Source organism: Crotalus tigris, unplaced genomic scaffold, assembly GCF_016545835.1.
Source record: "Crotalus tigris isolate CLP2741 ecotype Arizona unplaced genomic scaffold, ASM1654583v1 scf7180000019042.1166422, whole genome shotgun sequence".
NCBI lineage: Eukaryota > Metazoa > Chordata > Lepidosauria > Squamata > Viperidae > Crotalus > Crotalus tigris.
The window spans coordinates 653,836-675,959 of NW_024097339.1; the positions used below are offsets into that span (position 1 = coordinate 653,836).

The 22,124-nt window shown below is 37.4% G+C and overlaps 1 protein-coding gene across 5 annotated transcripts in view; it reads left to right on the forward strand.

Moving 5' to 3' along the window:
* Positions 1-22,124, forward strand: part of TOGARAM1 (TOG array regulator of axonemal microtubules 1) — a 41,588-nt gene that overhangs the window by 17,336 nt on the left and 2,128 nt on the right. For 3 of the 5 annotated variants that reach the window (XM_039358621.1, XM_039358624.1, XM_039358623.1), the window contains 10 exons: positions 1,053-1,209; positions 2,390-2,467; positions 3,162-3,318; positions 3,595-3,700; positions 8,462-8,697; positions 10,433-10,591; positions 13,948-14,074; positions 14,753-14,868; positions 16,385-16,574; positions 18,221-18,440. In XM_039358621.1, coding sequence (XP_039214555.1) covers positions 1,053-1,209; positions 2,390-2,467; positions 3,162-3,318; positions 3,595-3,700; positions 8,462-8,697; positions 10,433-10,591; positions 13,948-14,074; positions 14,753-14,868; positions 16,385-16,574; positions 18,221-18,440 — 1,546 coding nt within the window. Of the gene's footprint in view, positions 1-1,052; positions 1,210-2,389; positions 2,468-3,161; positions 3,319-3,594; positions 3,701-8,461; positions 8,698-10,432; positions 10,592-13,947; positions 14,075-14,752; positions 14,938-16,384; positions 16,575-18,220; positions 18,441-22,124 lie in introns of those variants that run through there. The other 2 variants (XM_039358622.1, XM_039358625.1) reach the window with 2 other exon arrangements.

Below are 22,124 nucleotides of genomic sequence, written 5' to 3' on the forward strand. Positions count from 1 at the left end.
GTTTGCTGTAGCACATTAACAAATGCATATATCTTCTTGTGTTTTATTCTAAGGTCCAACAAACAAACAAATGCAAACTATTCATTTTTATTTTTACTCATTTTTATTACATTCTTATATTTAGGATTACAGTATTCCTAATACATCTTACAAGGTATATAAAAAAATAGTAAGACAACAATTGTTCAGTCACTTTTATGTCCAATTCTTCATAACCCCATGGACCATAGCATGCCCTGTCTTCCACCGTCTCCCTGTATTTGTCCAAATTCATATTCATTGTGTTAAAATATCTGACCATCTCATCCTCTGCCATCTCCTTTTCCTTTTGCCTTCAATCTTTAGACAAACAGTAATAATTAAAAGAGCCGAGGTGGCGCAGCAGTTAGAGTGCAGTACTGCAGGCCACTTTAGCTGACTGTGTTCAGCAGGTCAGCGGTTCAAATCTCACCGGCTCAAGGTTGACTCAGCCTTCCATCCTTCCGGGGTAGGTAAAATGAGGACCCAGATTGTTGGGGGCAATGTAAATATATATATATACATTGCTTACTGATGTACACCGCTTAGAGAGTGCTTGCACTTAAAGCGGTATATAAGTCCCATAAATAAATAATTTAAAAACATTTTTTTAAAATCCTTCTCATAGGATAGTTGATGGATATCTTATTTAGTCTCACATATTAAGTCATCAATGAAATGATTAAGTCATCGTTTCATTCTTAACTCCATTTCATTTCATAAAAATTCTTGGCTTGGGTTTCTCTCATTTTTATTTAATGCTAAATGTGTATATATCACCAAAGGGCAATTCCTTTGCATTTATTATAATTGAAATACCTGAAATCTATGTGATTGCTAAGAGTTGACACTGCCTTGACGGCACATAATCAGTTTTGATTATGTATTGTAGTTAAGAGCATCCAGGTGAAATATTGGAGTGTGTTTGCATCTTGTGTCCGAAAAGAAGGAGAAATGTCGGTTGTGTTCTTTTTCATTGGAGTGTTACATTCTTTGTTCATCCCATACTGTATGAATTTTACTCTCTGATGCAGATGAAAGTTGCCTTATCCAAATCTGCCCGAGAAAAGATGAGACAGAAGAAGAGAGAAGAAAAGGAGCACCAGCAAATTAGAGATCCGGGGAAAAAAGAATCCAACCCTTGGGAATTGCTCAAGATCAGTGAATCAGAAAAGATGGCAACTGAAAGCAGTAATCCATTATTTCCTTAATGATTGTTTAATATAGTTTCCAAAAGTACTGCCATCTTAATTAGCATACACACAAGGTGTATTCCTGATTTCTTTTTCTTTTTAATGCTGCTTCCTAGTTCTGAGGGTGATTTTATTAAGTACTGGTGCAGGCAAATAAACATACCATAAGGAATACAGTTAAACAATTTGACATTTAGCAATGCTGTTAGATAAAAATCTGATTGTTCCTTTTTCCAGATTGTTGTTGTTTGCATTAATCAGTATCATCAGTAACTTTACAAGATCATTTATGAAAATTTTCTTTCATTTATATATCTTTCATTTATATGAAAGATAGATAGATAGATAGATAGATAGATAGATAGATAGATAGATAGATAGATAGATAGATAGAAGAATAAAACACGATCACCGGGAGGGTTGAAGTAAGAATACTTTACTAAAAATATACTTCTACTAAAAAGTTGCCAAAAAGTTAGGGATAGGGAAGGACATCCGAAGAAAAGAACATAACGTTATAGACACATCTTGGTTATCACCTGGCCAATCAGGGCCAGTAACACGGTCTAGGAGCCGTGTGCAAACGTTACTTGAACCTACTTAAACCACCTTTATTGTAATGGCCTTTTAGCCCTGACGATGCTGGGGAGTTCCCCCAGCGAAAGCTTGGCAACTTTTTAATAGAAGTATATTTTTATATATATATATACATATACATATACACATACATACATACATACATACATACATACATACATAATTATTAATTTTCTAGTTTTACAGTCAAATACTTAATAGACAACATATTGTCTAGGTCCATTAGTAATTCAGTGGTATATATCAACTTCTTGAATCTATGGATGTGCAATTAAGATATGTTTTGGTTAAAAAAGTTATCTAAAACTCACATTGATATTATGAGAAAAATGTAACAAAGATGTTGATATTCAATTGTATATTTATTAATAACAATAAGAATTGTATTTGCTTAGTGTGGGAAAACAGGTACTAGCGGAAGAAGAGAGGAAACATTTGATGGTGTAATATTGGATCTAGATTGAAAATTTTCTAATATCTAGTAGAAAATGTTGCTTTCTGTACTTGATTAAAGAGAACATTTACAGAGAGCTTTATGGAAATATTCTAAAAGTCTATTTGTTTGTTTCTTTGTCCTTAAGGAAATATTGCTTTCAGTCCCTTGTTGAAAAGAACATCAAGTATTAAAAAAGCACAACCTTTGATCTTGATAGACTCAGGTAATTATCTTATTTATTTATTGAATATTTCTCTCTCCTTCCTCTAAAATACAGCATTAACAAAAACAACCTTTTCTAATTGTCATTAAACACTGGATGGAACTAACAATATACCTAAAGGTTTGTGCCTTCATCATGTTAGGAGCTCAAGCTCTACTGAAAAATATGTTTTTCAAAGACCAGCCTGCTTTCTGGTCCGCATCTCATTTATTTCTTGTAGAAGTGGGACCTTAAACAGATCCTCTCTAGATTTCTAAGCAGGACAGTAGTAGTAAAGCCCAATCTGTCCCTTCTAGATTTTGCCACTCTTATTGTTCTGCTGGTATATATTTTCAGCCAATATAAGAAGCTTGTTTCCTTAATCACCCAATATACAGTTTGCCCCAATCCTGCAGGCTTCTGGAAAGGCAGTGAAAAACTGACTTTTCCCCCTGGGTGTTTGGGTTGGGAAAAGCAGAGTCCCCAACAGATGAACTATAGTACATTTTACTTCTGATTGCAGTCTTATTGCTGTAGTCCATTTTTAATAGTGTGTCCTGTTTACTTTGGTATTTTCTTTTTGTTTGATGAGCTATTCTATGCCACCCAGAGTCACGTCTGAATTGGGCGGCCATATAAACACAATAAATAAATAAATAAATGGCTTATTCACATCACAGAGTTAGGTCACTTTTGCATAATCAAATGGATGAAGTTGCAGGTGAAGACTCTCCAGATCCACAAATGCCGTTTAAGGATCAGACGTCTGTTACGCACAGTTCCGAAATAATGGAACCCTCAGATTTGAGACCCTTCCCCAAGCCTGAAGTTGCTCTTTTGGAAGCCTTGCAGTATGTTGCTGATAATGACTGGTATGTTTCTCAGTCTCTTATCTTTTTTTATTATCTTCATCTTTGGGATGAAAGAGAAAAAGTCCTGTGGAACACAATTAAATAAAAAGTAGTTGCCACAGTATTTTACTCTTAATGTAAAATATTACATTTTTACTGGTGATTTTAACTAGTGATTTTACTTATTTTTATTTTTAGAAGTGTGATAAAAATGTGTAAATTGAGATTTTTTTAATGAATCTGAGCTATTTGCCTATTCTGTGCAATATACATATTTCATCTTTTGATTCAACGTAGGGAGAAGAAAATTGAGGGCCTCAATTCAATTAGGTGCCTTTCTGCCTATCACTCTGATGCTCTAACTGCAAAGCTGCATGAAACTAGCTTGGCTGTTGTGCAAGAAGTAAGTTTTTTTTCCTGTTTCTTCAGATCTCAACCTCATTTATTGGGGAGGGGGGAAACTAAATGACAATATATTTGCCATTTGTTGCTTTTTTTTGTAATTTGTACTTTAATTTTTGCATCCCCTTTATTTTATGCTAAATGTTTTCTTTATTCATGAAGTTTGCTGCTTCCAGAACTTAATTGTCTTAATACAAGGTGACCGATGACCTCAACTTTTAATATTTCCTAATATACTAACTGTGACTCTAGACCTCCAAAGATTGTTTATCCCTATTGTAGCAGAAAGGGAATGCAAAAAATGTATAAATATGCAAAAAAAAAAAAAAACCAATTCATTTTTGCTTGGCTATATTTTCATTTTAGTGAGACTTTAGATAGAAAAGGGTACATAAAGTAATTTTTCTTGTAACATTTCTGGCCTACCAAACTTAAGCAAAATTATCTTGGTTTTAGTTTTTTGGTTTATCATGTTTTCTACTAAATCAATAACTTAAAGCTATAGCCTCGTGTGCGTATACAGGTAACCCTTGATGTACAACCATTCAGTCAGCAACCATTCCATGTTATGACATTGCTAAACAAATGGTGGGACCCAGCCATGTCGCTCACACACATCTTCACACTCTGTTTGGGTTGTGGGAAGCTGGCAGGAAGCTGCCTTATCTAATGACTATGAAATTTGATTAATGATGGCAACCAGGACCACAGAGATTGCTAAGCATTGCATTCATGCTTTACAACTGTATTGCTTAGCAAGATGGCCCATAACCCACAAGATGTCAAGGTCTTTATCGAAATCGATGGACGAACAACAGCTTAGCAAGATAAATTCTAGTTAATATCATAAGTCAAGGACTATACAGACAGTCCTCGCTTAATGACCACTGTTCAGCAAATGTTTGAAATTACCAACAGCACTGAATGAAAAGGCTTTTATAGGGCCATTACCCCAACAGTCATGTGATTGTGATCTGGGTGCTTTGGCAACCCATTCATACTCATCTGGTCACCATGTACAATCTTCCCTGCCGGCTTTCCCATAAAGGCAGTGGTGGGATTCAAATAATTTAACAACCGGTTCTCTGCCCTAATGACCATTTTAAGTATATAAAAATGATATATCGGAAAGTAGTTTATTATTTCATACATTTAATACTTAAATAAGAACAATAAAAGAGGTACACAAAACTACATTATATTATAAGAAAGATTTAAAATATTAATGAAAAAATTAAATAATGCCTGACAAAAAAACAATCGAACGATGTGTATGACAAACCTGTTATGGGAAAGTTGTGAGCATTCTTTCATGGCTTCTGAAATGGGCAATAAGATAACCCTTGAAATCTATGTTTCTATTGGTATATTGTCTCCTACTTTCCTATTAGTTTCACCCTTCAGGGAACACCAGCACACTCATAATATCTCGAGGGAATTTTGGGCGTAACACCAAGCTGAAACAAATGACAGCTTGTCACCTCCTGTTTGTTTGGCACTTTCTCTCTTTACATATGTTTGTTTACTGAAGTAACAAACTCAGGGGAATTAAAATGTAGTATTTCATCAAAGATATAATGAGTTTTATGAAATGGCAACTGGTGTTGCACTCCTGAGAGGCGGTGCGGCGATTGGTTGGTGGCCAGGTCACGAATGGGGATTGATCATCCTCCAAACCCCACTGTTGTCAAAGGAGGAGGATAAATGGGGAGAAGAAAGAGGGAAATTGGCTGAGCTGGCCAGGCACCAAAGCACCACTGAAAAAAGCAGAATCTGTGTGCACCTGCCTCACACCTGCCCTGCGTCTGCCATGCTCTCCATGGTGCGCTGCAGCTGATCCAAGGCGGTTGGCCAGGCACTGAAGTGCCGCCAAAAACAGCGGAGTCTGTGTGCGCGCCTGCTATGCACTCACGGCTTGGATCAGCTGCAGCACGCTTGGAGAGCATGGTTGATGCGGGCAAGGCAGGCATGCACACAGACTCTGCTGTTTTTGGTGGCGCTTTGGTGCCTGGCCAGCCGCCTTGGATCAGCTGCAGCACGCCATGGAGAGCAGGGTGGATGCAGGGCAAGTGTGAGGCAGGTGTTCCGCTTTTTTCAAGTGCCATTTTAACAACTGGTTCTCTGAATTCAAGAAAAAAGTAGGTATTGGTTCTGCCGAACCGGTGCGAACCAGTGGAATCCCACCACTGCATAAAGGCAATGGTTGCAAGCCACTGCCACCTGCCCAAAGAAATTCCTTTGGTTTCTAGGGGCTGGCTGATAAAAGTCCCTCCCAAAATCCAAGCAGGGAATCTTCCTCGGAGGGACTTTTTCAGCCAATTTGTTGAGAGCAAAAGTGCTACTTGGTGGAGAGATTCCCCATCAATCTGTTAGGCAGCACCTTTGGCAACAAAAGGATGGGTGAAAAGGGTTCTAATTTCCGGGGACTGGCTCTAAATGCCCACTGCTGCAAACACTCCATGCCAGAATCCTGCTTGGATTTTGGTTCCCTTCTGTGCTTGGAGGAGAGGGGAACTCCAGCAATACACTGGAGAAAATCTTGGCTCATGAAGATCTGAGTTCTTTTCTCCAGCCCAGCACTTAAGGGAGAAAACCTGCCTCCCCTCCCCCTTCAGCAGGCAGTTCTTTCGTACCATCTGTTTAATGACTTGCTCAATAGCTTAATGATTGCAATGAGGAGAGCTGAGATTGCAGTTGTTGAGTGAAATGGCCATGTGGGCAACAATCACAATCAATCACAACAATTAATAAAATCTGGTCTTAATTGTGGTTGTAAGTTGAGGAATACCTGTATCTAAGCCCTGCTAAGCATAGGACTGTCTGCTAGAACAGACCAAAAGCCGGTCTATTCAAATTTTCTTATGCTATAATGATCACCAGAACTGATATGGGAAATCTAAAAACATGATTCAGCAAGAATTGATCCAGCCTGTAGATCATTTTATTTGTTCTTTTCTGGGATATCAGTTAAAACAACACTTTTAAAACTTTAATACCATTTGTTGACATCTGGTATCTAAGAGCTCATTATATATTCTAAAGTTTGTCACACAATACATTTTCCCTTTTTTTAATTATAGGGAACATTTGCTTATTTTCACAACAGTGAGTTTGTCTTTTTAATAATAGTGGCATATTGGGTTTACATTTTTCTAAAATTATCTGGCAAATCTATATATTTGTAGTGTGTGTGTGTATATTTGTATATGTGTATATATATATATATATATATGTATGTATATATATATGTGTGTGTGTGTGTGTTTTCTGAGGTTTTCGCGGGTATTTGTATGAAAATGACGAATGGGACTTCGTCAAAACGTCGCCAAGACACTTCCAATTTTACGCGGGAGAAAACCCAAACAACCAAAGACCTACATATACATACATACATACATACATACATACATACATATATATATATATGGTTAAAAAGGTTAAAAATATGAACCCTGGGAGTACACATAGTAAAGAAATAAAATGAACACCAGGGTAATAAAAACTGTAAAAGTTTTTAATTAATTAAAACTATAAAAGTTTTACTTCCTCATTCACTGGCGCGCTAGCCCTGAAGATGCCGGCAGGTGACGGCGAAAGCTTGGCGCTTTTAATTAAACTTTTATAGTTTTAATTAATTAAAAACTTTTACAGTTTTTATTACCCTGGTGTTCATTTTATTTCTTTACTATATATATATATATATATATATATATATATATATATACACACACACACACATATAGATATATATGTATGTATGTATGTATGTATGTATGTGTGTGTGTGTGTGTGTGTGTGTGTATATATATATATATATATATATATATATATATATATATATATATTTTCGCGGGTGTTTGTATGTAGGTCTTTGATTATTCGGTTTTTCTCCCGCGTAAAATTGGAAGTGTCTTGGCGACGTTTCGACGAAGTCCCATTCGTCATCTTCAGGCTGGTGTTTTCAGCTTCGTGCTTCGAGGAGCAATGTGTGGTCTCAGCTGTTTCTTCCTTTTAACTGCCAGTGGGGGTATGAACTGATTGGGTGGGAGCTTGGCTGTGTTCTGATTGGGTGGAGGTGTGTTCAACACAACAAAGCCCCCATCCAAACAGAACACTCCCCCAGCCAATCAGAGCACAGCCAACCCCCCAGCCAATCAGAGCACAGCCAAGCCCCCAGCCAATCAGAACACACCTCCACCCAATCAGAACACAGCCAAGCTCCCACCCAATCAGTTCGTACCCCCACTGGCAGTTAAAAGGAAGAAACAGCTAAGACCACACATTGCTCCTCGAAGCACGAAGCTGAAAACACCAGCCTGAAGATGACGAATGGGACTTCATCGAAACGTCGCCAAGACACTTCCAATTTTACGCGGGAGAAAACCCGAATAACAAAAGACCTACACACACACACACACACACACACACACACACACACACATGTTTGTATGTATATATATGTTTGTAGTAAGATATTAAACAACTAATGCCAACAAAGTTACTTAAAAGTATAAGCATTTCTTGGCAAGTTCCTTTTTTCATTATCTCCAGAAGGTGGGACTTAAACCTGGTTAATCCAATTTAATGTATAATGTGTTATATTGTAGCAGTTATTGTGATGTCCCATTTAACTTGGTTATATACACATATCGTTCTATGTAATGTAATGGCTTGATAGGGGATAGGGTGGGGGGATTCAAAATCAGCAGTAGTGTTTTGTCCACTGTTGCTGATTCAGGTGTTGTTGTTGTTTTTTTTGTAGGTGAAAAATTTACGTTCTGTTGTTTCCCGAGCTGCGGTTGTTTGTTTAGGAGATTTATTCAACTACCTGAAAAAGAGCATGGATCAAGAACTAGATAATACAGTTAAAGTCCTTTTGCATAAGGCTGGGGAATCAAACACCTTCATTAGGGAGGACGTTGACAAAGCACTGAAAGCTATGGTTAATAATGTGACTCCTGCACGTGCTCTTTCTTCTCTGATCAATGGAGGTCAAAGGTAGAATTTTGAATTATGGCCTTTCAGAGGCTTTCTTGACTCTGCTTAAAATAAAATTGGTAGAATTGTCAAGCAAATCTAATCATTATCAGAATTCAGCTCAGCCTGTTGCAGTTCTGATGATTCATCTAAGAGAATGTTCTTTTCCTTTAAACATAGGTACGAGAGACAAAAATGAGCAAATTTGAGAAGTAGAATGTGGCTTTATGCCAACTAGAAAATGCACAGACCATATTTTATCTCCAGATTGAGACATTGAGAAATGTATGAATGGGAAAAAATAAAATGTACATTTCTTGATTTAGAGAATGCATATGGTAAAGTGAATCTGTTCAAATTATGGAACATTTTGCGTTTATATGGTGTCAAGGTTAGGTTGCTGAACGTGGTCACAGCAATATATCATGGAAGTAATGTATGCATGAGAATAATGGATTAGTGGATAATTCAACAAGAAGTAAGTTAAGAATGTGTGATAATCCCTTGATTGTTTAAAATACTTCAGGTTAAATGTATAAATAATGTTGGTAATGAAGATAATGTTATGGTTGTTGGGGATATGAATGTGTATTTACTTTTGCTTACAAGTGATATTTTATTGTCTGAAAACATGAATGATATGCAGTGAGCAGTGGATTGTATTATGCATTGAAAAGTTGGAATTTGAAATTTTATGTAGCAAAGACTAAGTTAGCTATGTTTAACACAGAAAATGGAATGAGTATAAGCTGTACCTAAATAGTGAAAAAAAATGAGCAATTAAATGAATTTATGTACCTTGTTAGACAGAATATTTACTAAACAGGAATATAGGAAAATAACAGTTCCACCTTTTTTCTTGTCCATAATATGTATAGGCTAGAAACCACTCTCATTCAGATGAGAGTGATGGTCTCCACCTATCATAATTTTAGTGAAGAGCTGATTTAGTTTTTGTGTCTTTGCTTGTGGCTACATAAGAAGTTACTCTTGTATGACATACTCAAGAAGTGTGTGAGGTAAAACAAGAAGAAATAGGGTCAAGAATGAAAGAGTGCTAGATGAATGAGAATAAACTAAAAAAGTGATTAAGCAATACCTAAAAAGTTATGGTGAAGTGATTTTTTTTAATATACTATAGATGGATAGAATTGATTAGCTCTTGAAAAAGAGAGAAAAAGGTATGAAGCAGTGTATAGCAATGATAGAATCAAAGATAAAAGGTAGAGTAGATGGTTAAGGTGTAAACTAGATTTGCCTATATTTCCTTATGTCTTTAATTAACTATTTTTACTCCCTCCTTGCACTGTACATAAGCTGGTTTAAGTGTTTCTGTCATCCGTCTTGGAAGCCATAGTGGAAAGGCAAGATATAAGCAAGTGATGGCTGCTCAAGAAAATATTAAAGCATACTTATTAACACGATTTCTTATATTGTTACTTCTTTTTTATTTAAGACATTTCCTTAGCTTTAATGACCAAAAAAAGACCTTGTCTAGCTGCCTTTTGCTGCAACATACCTGAATTTTAAATTGGAATTGTGTGGTTTGGAATGGGTCTATTACATTAAGAGTCTTGCATTGCTACTAGCCAAATGAATTAAATTTAGCTCCAGATATCTAGGATTTTATGTCTTTGTTATCTTGATTCAGTTAGTGAAATGCATAAGAATTTTCAAAAAGTCTTTCAGCATCACTGTTGCAATCAATAATCATCGTGTATTTTTCTAAACTGTATATGCTTTTTATTCTTACCAGCCACTTAAATATAGCAGTAAGAAGATGCACTGCCCAACATTTGTCAGATGTTGTAGAGCACATGGGACCAGGACGTATATTGTCTGGAATTAAAGATATAACTGACAAGATTTTGTCTGCTGTGGCCAAATTTGTGCAGGATGGTTCACAAGAAACAAGGTAAGCAGATGCAGAGAGTGAGGGGAAATGCTAAATGGCATGATTTTTGAAAATAATCAAGGACATGAAGATGTTTTAGATTCTGTTTTGTATGAAAGCTTAAGTTTCTCTCTTAATTCTTGAAGAAATAACAAGATGGCATGACAAATCAAAGAAAAACAAAGAATCTCAAATGATATTTTCAAGTGTGAAAATTTATCTCATACAGCAAAACACTGATTTAAGTTTCTGTAGGTTTCTTACTGACTTAGATTTTTATAAAAGATGGCCTTATGTTTCTCCATTCTGGATGCCTCATTTATGGGGTATTTTACATACAAGAAGGAGATATGAACGCTTTGTTGACAAAAGCTGAGAAATTCCAAAATACTGATGTGAGGAAAAATTATTGCTTAAGAGCTAAAAGGTTTTTAGCCCTTCACATTAATGAAATAAGTCCTTCTGCTTAAGCTGTTGCATTTATGGGAAATAACATCTTCGTATATTTTTTATGGAACTGAAGTATAAATTCCTACATCTGATACTGTGTGTGTTCACATTTTTGTTTGGAGATTATTATTCTTATTTCACAAACTAGTAAATAGTGACATATGTCCGTTGATCTTTAAGTATGCAAGAATGGTAGAAAGATAGAGAATCATGTATCACTCACATCTGGATAGTATGTTGGTTCATATTTTCTTTCTAGATATTCCATATTTCTGTTTTCTGGCATATCCAGAAAGCATAAATCTGGAATGTCTAGGGAAAAAAAAATCCTCCAAGGTTTGTATGACTATAACTACATCCTAAAGCAAGTATATTTAGTATGAAGGATGACAGTTGTATTCTGATACATAAAACATGCCAGACCCAGAAAGGCTCAGTTAATATAATTTTCCTTTTCTTTCTTTCTTAAACAAGTTTTATTGGTTTTTTTAAGTTTTACAACAAGGTGCTCTAGGAACACCGTGATGATGGGTTAATCAATCATCAAAAAACAAAATCATGTATATATAACTCACATTAATACATTAAACGCTCCCTCTCTATTTCCCTCAAATAGTATAGCATATTTAAATGGTCCATTTCTAGATTACATTTATATAAATCCAAGTCCTATTTTTAAGCTTTACAAATTTACAATTACCATAATCCAATTTAATCTTAATTAAACATATTGATAACACTTCAGGTATCTCTTCTAAAATAGCAATAGCATTCAAATATTTCCAAATGTATTCTAATTCTTAATCTAATGAGTCAATAATTTTATCAGAAATCTCTCTTATATCTTCTTCCAGTACATAATAATTATCCTAGTTAAAATAAAAAAAAAACATTACTCTCTCTCTCTCTCTAATCTATCAATCGGTCTATTTCTATATCAAAACAAAACAAAACAAAACACAAAATCCTTTCCGTCCATTAACTAGAATTTAACTCTCATCCAAATAATTATCATATCTAAAAGATACATAATGTTACACAAAATATCATCTTATTACCTTGACATACTCAATTATTAAATCAATCCAACTCTCTAAAGCCTCTTCCAATTTCTTATTCTTGTTCCATTATAGAATAGTTTCCATAAGTAAAATAAACATCTTATTTCAGAAAGTACATTCTTATTCTATTTCAAATATATATTCTACTAGTCACAAATTCTCTCGCTTCTAATTCTAACTCTTAAACCTTGAATCAATCTGTGTCTACAAAAACTTTTTGACCCATTACATGTACTTTTAAATCTCATTTTTCAGTCTTATTCTGGCTTTCTTTTTGTGCCAAACTGGCTTCCATAAAAAAGCTTCTATTTCAGCAGATAGATCTCCCTTTATTCCTTGTGGTGTCATTTGGGTCAATGGAGGACATCCCATCCTCTGTTTTCAGCGCCTGACTCCATTGTAGATAGACCCTTGTTGCTTTAGAGGTTCAAATCTCAATGTTTGGTTCAGTTGAATAAAACATTCAGTTGTATCCAGTTTTATGGTTAATGGTTGGTTATTGAAGTTATCATCATTCTCAATAAGTCATGTTTGTACATCAGTTCCTGTTGTTTTTGGAGTTGCGTATGTTTTGGTTGAAGTTACCTTTTGGACCTCAGAAGTCTCAATAGGGTGCTCATAAGGTAATATAGATTCCTCGTTAATATAGGTTAATTCCTCTTCTGATGTATTTTGGCTTATAGGGTAGTCAATTAAAGTCTGAAAGTCAGTTTGAAGATTTGTAGTGAGGTTTCTGACTCTTAATTCTGCAGTAATCTCTTTTATTTTAGCACATACTTGCTCAGTTTCTTCATGAATTTTTTCCAATATAAATTTACAGTTTAGTTGTAAGTAAGATTTCTCCATTTCAATAATAGTTAGAAGCATTCCTTTTATCTTTTAGTGGAGGCTATATTTAAACAAGGTTAACCAATGTCCACCTCCACAATTTCTAACAGCTGCAAACTTCTTAATCTTTTCTCTTTTACAACAGTTTGACAGTCAGACCAACCTCATCTCCAAGTAAATGCAAGCAATTGCAGTATTTAAGTTTCACCACAAGATGTCCTCAGTGGGTTAAATTCTTTGAAGAAAACAAATTTTCATATATATATATTTGTTTTCTGAGGTTATATATATAGAAAAAAGCTCTATAAAAGGGTTTTTTCGGGACCCCAGTTAAAAGTAAAATATAGGCAATAAAGTTAATTATTCTGTCTTTTTGTTCGACACTTTTCTTCCCACTCAAACAAATACCACTCTCTTAGGGCAGGGAAGTAGTACCAAGAAGACTTTTTACAGGCAAAAAAAGGAAAAAATAGAGTGAAGAGAGGAAAAGGAAGGATCTTACCCGGATCATCCACGGTGGTTCTTGATGCTTAGATGTTCTTGTGACTTTCGGTTGGTGCAGCTAGATCAGGGGTAGGCAACCTCGGCACTTTTATGGCTCATGGACTTCAACTCCCGCGCTGACTCAGGAATTCTGGGAGTTGAAGTCCATGAGTCATAAAAGAGCCGAGGTTGCCTACCCCTGAGCTAGATGATCGGCCATCTTACAGGATCTTTACTCCGTCAACCCTAAGGAGTCAGGTGGAGCTGCGGGAGAAGCTGCCACCCTCCCACAATCACCAACAAGCCCCCTCATCGGTGGTTGCCCCTCCAGGGCGACTTTCAACCCCCTTCGGGGTCTACCGGCGAAGGAAAATCGGTTGGTGAAAAGACAAGTCTCTTCAAACGACTGCAGACGCCGCGAGCCGGAAGTCAGTTTTCCTTTTCTTTTTATTGCATGTTTATTTTGTTTAGAATAAGAATCTGGTTTAAAAGAAATCTAGAAGATTAATTTCATGAGTATATGTATTAATAAAACTTATTTTGTGATGTTTGTAGATACTATGGGCGAAAGATGCTTTTCACTTTGATGACACACACAGACTTTGATAAAATGCTTGAAAAACATGTGCTGCCAAAGGACTTGCCTTATGTTAAAGAGACAGTTAGCAATTTGCGTCAGAAGGTACGTTAAAAAGAATTCCAAAATAAAATTGAATAATAATAAGCCATAAATTCCTATTTGGGGAGTGATAATGAACTGAACATGCTGCTATATGATGTGCATAAATTTACAATAATATTTATGTTTGAAAAGTGCAGTATTTTAAGTATCATTATACCTCTCTGCCTTTTGATTTAATTTAAAGATCTTTTTCCAGTTCCTCTTTAGTTATTGTGTTTCTATGAGAAACTTTTCTCAAGTAATGTCTTTTGCAGTCCCTGACTTAAACGTTAGTTATGCTTTTGTTATTTAATTAGAATGTGTTAATCTTTGAGATCTATTAAGACCCGACACCTGTTTTGTAGCGCTTGGATTTCAATTTGAAAATAAGTTTTGAGTCCATCAAGTCCTTTGCTTTAGGACAGAGGAAACATTAAATGTTTTCATTAAGCCTATTTTTATCAGAAGCAATGTAAAATCTTTTTATCAGAACTTTCTTAATTTATTTACATTTTCTCTGTTCCTCTACTTTCTCCTGTGTTTACATATTTATAAGTGTTTGAAGTTTTTTGAGGCAACCCCCCTATTTTATAAACATGTCCTTTTTCTTGATGTTATTGTATTAGAAACAAATGAAGATATGAGGCAATATAAAGAGAATTGAAATAAACATTTTTTATTCTTGTTACATAATTTCAGGGACTTGGAGAGATGCCAATAGTTACACCCTCAGCCAAAGGAAGGCGTTCTCATACTGGCAACATAGACAATTCAAGATCAAACATGTCGCGCAAAGTACTTAGTGCTAGTGATAGGTACGGTTGTGTCCTCCTGCTTCAAAGATTCCATCCAGATAGCATCTTTCAGATGTTGCAAATCTAAAAGAAAGTATTGTTTATTTAAAACATTTATACAGTTGCTGTACATAAATGGAAATGATAGTTTTACTTGATCTTGTTTGGTGTAAGTGGAAAATTGAACATGGAGTGTGTTTGTAAACTAGACATAGAAAAATTGGAACAAAAGAAAATACTAAATTAACATTTCAGAACTTCTTTCTTATGTGCATGATATGTGTCAAGGTTTTTGACTAGTGATCCCAACAAAGTAAGCACAGCTGAGACATTCCAATCTCGAATGCAAAACTTTATGAGTACAGCATACTGGCACTGATGAATAGAAAAACAACTCTGGCAATATGGCACCAGAACAATAAGAAAAAAGACTAAATCTTCCTTCCCCCCTTGACACATTGTCCAATTAGTCTTCGGACGGTTGTTGTGAGAAGAAAATCTCTGCTCGCCCTATCAGTTTTTGGACAACCTTGATTCCCATGCAGTTAGAATCCACCTGTGCGTTCCATCACCACTCTTCCCTCCTTGGTCTGTTGGCAAGCTATGTAGCAACATGGTTGGCATAGCGTGCGTGTGTTTTTGTAGTTTGACAATATGATTGCTTCTTTTTAATAACTAAATTGTCACATTTTTATGCATTTTGTTGGTGAGAAGCCAAAATGTTAAATAACGTTTTTCTTATATTAGTACTTGAAAGGTTTTAAAAAACTGGTTTGTCACTGTTGACACTCTATAAAAGCAAAGCTTACCCCTAAGTAAAAAAAGAATCATCCAAGAAATATAATTATTTTCAAAATAGCAGTAGATGGTATTTCATTTAATGGAATTGCTTATGGTTTCACCGTAATCACTACTTGATCTGCAGGATAGAAATATTTTCCAAATCAATGAAAAAATACTTCAGTTGAGACTGTATAAACTTACTCCTGAGCTTCCCTTTCTGAATTTGCAGTTGATAATTTCTGAATCCCTCTTTCTCACTTTTTATATTAGTCATTGTTCCATTAAACCAGTGGTTCTCAACCTTTCTAATGCCGCGACCCCATAATATAGTTCCCCATGTTGTGGTGACCTCCAACCACTTATACATCACCGGGTGCCAGGGGCATGACCAAAGAAAATGGGAAAAAAATGGCGGACAGCCTTGTTTGGCGACCCCCGTGAAATGGTCGTTCGACCCCAAATGGGGTCCCGACCCACAGGTTGAGAACCACTGCATTAAACTCTCAGCTTCGGGTACATTTCTTTGTATTCATGTTACAAATAAAAATTTTCAGGATTTGGTTACTAGCCTACATGAAACTAATATTATAACTGACCTGATCTCTATAGGATCCAAGAGAACTCTGTTTTTTTCCTGTAACCTTTTAGAAGGTAATAAATTTAATAATTTTAAATCTATTAAAGTAATACAGTACATATAAAGAAAGATCCATGATTGGACTATTACAGAATGCTCTCATTATTTTCTCAACAGAGAGATTAGAGAAATACGTGATATGTCCAGGAAATTAGTCCCGCGCAATGCTTTGGAAAATGCTGAATATGTAAAGTTTATAACCACTTTACTGAATGCAAAAGATTTCCGCGATCGAATTAATGGAATTAAACAACTTTTAGAAGACACAGAGAACAATCAAGACCTTGTTGTTGCGAACATTGTGAAGGTAATAGGTCACACCATAACCTTCAGTGTTCTCTCTAGAACTGGCAGGAAATCAAGTAGATGATAAATTATGCTATTTACACTGAAAAATATAATAGAAATGCAAGAAACAAATGAGTATAAGGAAAATATAAGTAAATCATTAACCTAATAGATAGAATCATAGTTGCAGTAGGAAACCTCAAATTAATAATGGTGAGAATACAAAACAAAGGAAGAGACGCCTGGAAATGATAAACAGAACACCTCCAAAAAGTATACTGCTTGATTCTTGTGTCCTGATAGATTGTAGATATTAGAAATATTGCCAAGAAAAACAAATATCTTCAGGAGTTGGGATAATATGGACTAGAGTTATCAGGATTGTTATCGTAGATCAATTTTACTTCCAATGGCAAAATCATTGCAATCCACTCCATTCCCCAAACATTATCTGAAGTGTTCAATACACACAGTAAACCTTTTTGTTATATTAATTTATGATTATAGGAAAATAGTTTCATGTTTCTCAAAATGACTTTCACTAGTTTATCGAGACAAGGCAACTAGTTCAAGCTCATTGTTTCAGAGGCTACCTAAATAACTTTACATCATCTTGTACAAATGAGCCACAATTTATTTCTTCAAAACCTCCAGGCATGTTGGAACTTAAAATACTGAATAACAAATATTTCAATTGTCTCTTTATAAACATTCTGAGATAAAGTTTAAGTTTACAAACATTTTAAACGTAGCTTTCACAGAATTGTGTTGATTCAAATTATATTATGAGACACTTAATTTAGCCAGAAAACAGATTTAACTACAGTTTTTAACTTCTGCTAAAACCACAATATAAAGACATTTATGAATAATTGATCAATATTTTCCATGTACATATTGCGGTATTAAGTGCTTATACAAAAAATGATAGCTACATGAATCACTCCTTGTCAGCTTTGCAGTGAAGTAAAATAACTGATGTGGAAGAAAAATATAAATATTGCATTATGCTATGTAAGCAACATTATATACATTATGTCTCATTCATGGAAAATGAATGAGAATAAAGGGGGGGGGAGGAAATCAAGAAATAAAAAAGAAATTTGGCTAAATCTAGTTTACTCCAGCACCAGTCATAGTATTTATCCATATATTTCTATTCTTGCAAATTATTTCTACCATGTCCATATATCATGCATTTTATTAACTCCAATGCTATCACATTACAAAATGAATTGCCTTAAGTGAGCAGATCAATCATCCTAAGCGTTATTGTTTACTTTCTATTTCTTTTGTGTGATATTTCTTTGTCAGATACTCTTTAAGCTATTGAGTATCTCTTGGAGTTTAAATTCCTTTAATAGTTGGGGGTTTTAGGTATTCTTGAGCAAAGTATTTTGCTTAAAGAACTTTAAAACTGCTTACATATGAGTTGTATGTCCTTGATTTGCAAAGGGGTTTGCTATCCTTTGGCTGACCAACAATTCTTCAGGATATTTCACCAGTGTAGCAATATATGAAAGAAAAAGAACTTGTTTAGGTTTACATTGAAAATTAATAGAAAAGAACACTTTTCCATGGGATTCCACATTTTAAACTTGACAAGTTTAAATAAATATTTGCTCAAAGAAAATAATTTAAACTATTTTGTAATTGTCTGTCTAGATCTTTGATGCCTTCAAGTCTCGCTTACATGACTCAAATAGCAAAGTCAATCAGGTTGCTCTAGAGACCATGCACCAGTTGATTCCTCTGTTGAAAGAGAAACTATCTCCTGTTATCAACATGTTGATTCCTGCTTTGGTTGATAACAATCTGAATTCTAAGAATCCAGGCATCTATGCTGCTGCCACCAATGTCATCCAGGCTCTTTGTCAACACTTAGGTAAACTGATTTTTTCTTTCATCTGCTAGACTGAGCTTTAAGGTGTAGTGTTGCAAAAAAGAGGGGACTAAACAATTCGAAATTTATGGATTTTTATTTATCCACTTATAATACAAATGTGGGTTTATTAATGCTTGCTTTGTTCAGTTTGTAAACATTCCTGTAATGTACCAATCTCATTTGAAAAATACTTTAGGGCAATTCAAGAAGATTGGCAGCATGTAGGAAAAATCACGGAAGTTCCACATATATTGAGCCATAGTTGGGTTATAGAATAGAATAGACCTGGAAGGGACTTTGGAAGTCTTCTAGTCCAGCCCCCTGCTCATGCAGGAGGACCTATACCATCTCAGACAAGTGATTGTCTAGCTCACGGGTCGGCAACCCGCGGCTCCGGAGCCACATGCGGCTCTTTCAGCTGTCTCCCTGTCCTCAGCCACCATGTGCAGTCTGAAAAAAAAATGGGACTAAAAAAGTTCAACCAATCAATTCAAACTTCTCATGAAATTTGAATTGATTGGTTGAACTTCTTTGGTTTCTGGGACTGCCCACAAACCTCTTTCCTTCTTCGTGCTGCATGTGGTGGCTGGGACGATTGCTGGAAAGGTGTCCCTGGTAAGGAGCCGCGGGTGGCCGGTCTCGGGGTGCCTCTTCCCTGCCCGGTGGGTCTCCCCTTGCCCTGCTCCGCCTCTGTTAGTTGGAGGGGTCGCCGGGGATCTTCCGGAGCTTCCCCTCTCTGCCTGTGCCTTTCGGCCGTCTCATGGGCAGCGGATTCCCCCACAGTGCCTGCCCGGCCCTTTCCCCACCTACTGCGTGGTCCTCTTGGCTGTCCTCCCGCTGCCACTGCCGCCGCGGTACAGGAGAAGAAGACCTTGAGCTGTGAGGGCGGCAGCGATTCAGGACCCCCCTTCATCCCCGCAGTGGCATTCCCCGTTGCTGGCACGGCTGCCCATGGTGCACCCAGCCTTGGCGCCTTCCTGTGATGGCAAAGTGGCTGAGGATGCAGCAGGGGTGGTGGCCAGGCCGGGGGCGGCGGGGAATCCCGACGATGCTGCAATGGCCACTGCCAGAGCCACTGCCTCCCATCCTGCTCCCCCTGCCCGCCTGTTCAGCTGAGGACACAGCGGCCGGGCCACACTGCCGCCACCAGAGCCGCTGCCTCTTGTCCTGCTCCCCCTCCCCGCCCGTTCGGCTGAGGATGCAGCGGGGGCGGCGGCCAAGTCGGGGACAACAGGGAACCCCAACAATGCTGCAGCAGCCGATGCCGCCTGTTCAGCTGAGGATGTGGTGGGGGCGGCGCCCGGGCCGCCCCGCGCCACCACCATCAGAGCAGTTGCCACTTGTCCTGCTCCACCTCCCCGCCCCTTCAGCTGAGGACGCGACGGCCAGGCCATGCCGCCACCACCAGAGCTGCTGCCTCCTGTCCTACTCCCCCTCCCCACCTGTTCGGCTGAGGACGTGGCGGCTGGGCCTGGCCGCCACCATCGAAGCCACTGCCTCTTGTCCTGCTCCCCCTCCCTGCCCGTTCGGCTGAGGACGCGGCGGGGGTGGCGGCCAGGCCGCACCAACGCCACCGGAGCAGCTGCTTCTTGTCCTGCTCCCCCTCCCCGCCTGTTCAGCTGAGGATGCAGCGGACGTGCCACGCCGCCGCCACTGGAGCCACTGCGTCCCATCCTACTCTCCCTCCCCGCCCGTTCGGCACTGTCTGCCTTTCGTTTTCTCTCTCTCCTCACCTGGAAAGAGAGAGATAAAGAGAGAGAGAGGAAAGAGAGAAAGAGAGAGGGGAGGGAAGAGAGAAAGAGGAAAGAGAGGAAATAGAAAGAGGAAAAAGAGGGGGAGAGGAAAGAAAAACAGGAAAGAGGGAAAGAGAGAGAAAGAGGGAGAGGAAAGAGAAAGGGAGAGGAAATGAAAAGGAAGAGAGAAAGTGGGAGAGGAAAGAAAGGAAAAAGGGAGAGGAAAGAGAAAAAGAGAGGAAAGAAGGAAAGAGATGAAAGAGAAAGAGGGAGAGGAAAGAGGAAAGGAAAGAGAAAGAAAGAGGAAAAAGAGGGGAAGAGGAAAGAGAAAGAGGGAGAGGAGGGAAAAAGAGCAGAGAGAGAAAGGGAGAGGAAAGAAAGAAAAGGGGAGAGGAAAGAAAAAGGAAAGAAAAAAGAGAGGAAAGAGGGAGGGAGAGGAAAGAGAAAGGAAAGAGGAAAGAGACAGAAAGACCCTTTTGATATCTAAAATGAAGATAACACTGCATATATCCTTTAACTTTATTTTATATATATACAAACACATACACATACATACATACATACATATATTAATTAAAGGTAAAAAAAGGATATATGCAGTGTTATCTTCATTTTAGATATCAAAAGGGTTTTGTGGCTCCCAGTGTTTTGTTTTCAGTGGGAAACGTGTCCAAGTGGCTCTTTGAGTGTTTTGGGTTGCCTACCCCTGGTCTAGCCTCTTCTTAAAAATCTCCAGTGATGGAGCGGCCATGATTTCTGGAGGCAAGCTATTCCACTGGTTAATTGTCCTCACTGTCAGGAAGTTTCTCCTTAATTCCAGGTTGCTTCTCTCTTTGGTCAGTTTCCAACCATTGTTTCTTGTCCTGCCCTCTGGTGTTTTGGTGAATAATGTGACCCCCTCTTTTTGGTGGCAAAATACTCAAATACTGGAATACTGCTATCATGTCTCCCCTATTTCTTCTTACCGATAATTTGTAGATTATGTCAGAAAGGTCTACTCAAATTAAACTATTGGCCCATGTGTTGCTTTTTTTAGATTTTATTAATCCTGTCTTTATTATTTTTATAAATAACTCAAGGCAGCAAACATACATAATATCCTTCCCATTTTGTTTTCCCTAAAACAAACTTCTAAAGAGATTGGGCTGAATGACTGTCAAAAGGTCATCCAGCTGGCTTTCATGGCTAAAGTGGGACTGATTGGGGACATTTTCCTATTTTCTGTAGCTTGCAATTACGCTAGATTGTGCTACTGAAATATGGTGACCAATATTTATTTTTATCTATTTGTTTGCTCTCTCGATCACCTAGGGAACTTTGGGCAGTTTTTGATACCATACCTTTATTTTTTTTTCTGTCTTATTCTTCTCTTAAATTTCAGTGGTTAAATGTTGCCTACTTTCTATAACCCTACTGCCACTATAGAACTCAATTTTAAAAAGTCAACCATTCTGTAATATCACTGCAATGTCATGTTTCTCAGTTAACATTCAGAATTAAAAACAATGAAAAAGCAGTCCCAAAGATGCTTTTCTTGAGTCAGAGCTGAAGCAGCTTCTTGAATGAGAAGCAAAATGACAAAGTCCAGTTGCCTTGTGAAAAAAGCACCTTTGCGATAACTATGACCTGGATGATTGAGAATTTCCAGAGACAATGAAAAAGTAGGAGTGTTCTCCACCCTACCCAGCACCAAACATTGTAGTTCACAACACACAATAGTTGCATTAAACCAGTGCTTCTCAATTATTTTCTGTCATGCCCCCCTAGGAAGAAGAAAACATTTCGCGCCCCCCGTACGACTGTAAAAAAATTTTTTCTGTACAGAGGACCGATTTCCGGGTCTAAAAGTCACACGGGCGGGTTTGGCCAATCAGGATAGAGCATTATGTCTATCCAATCAGGTCCTTTGCATGTGTCACGTGCGTTGGCGGTCATGTTGTCCTCCGCGTCG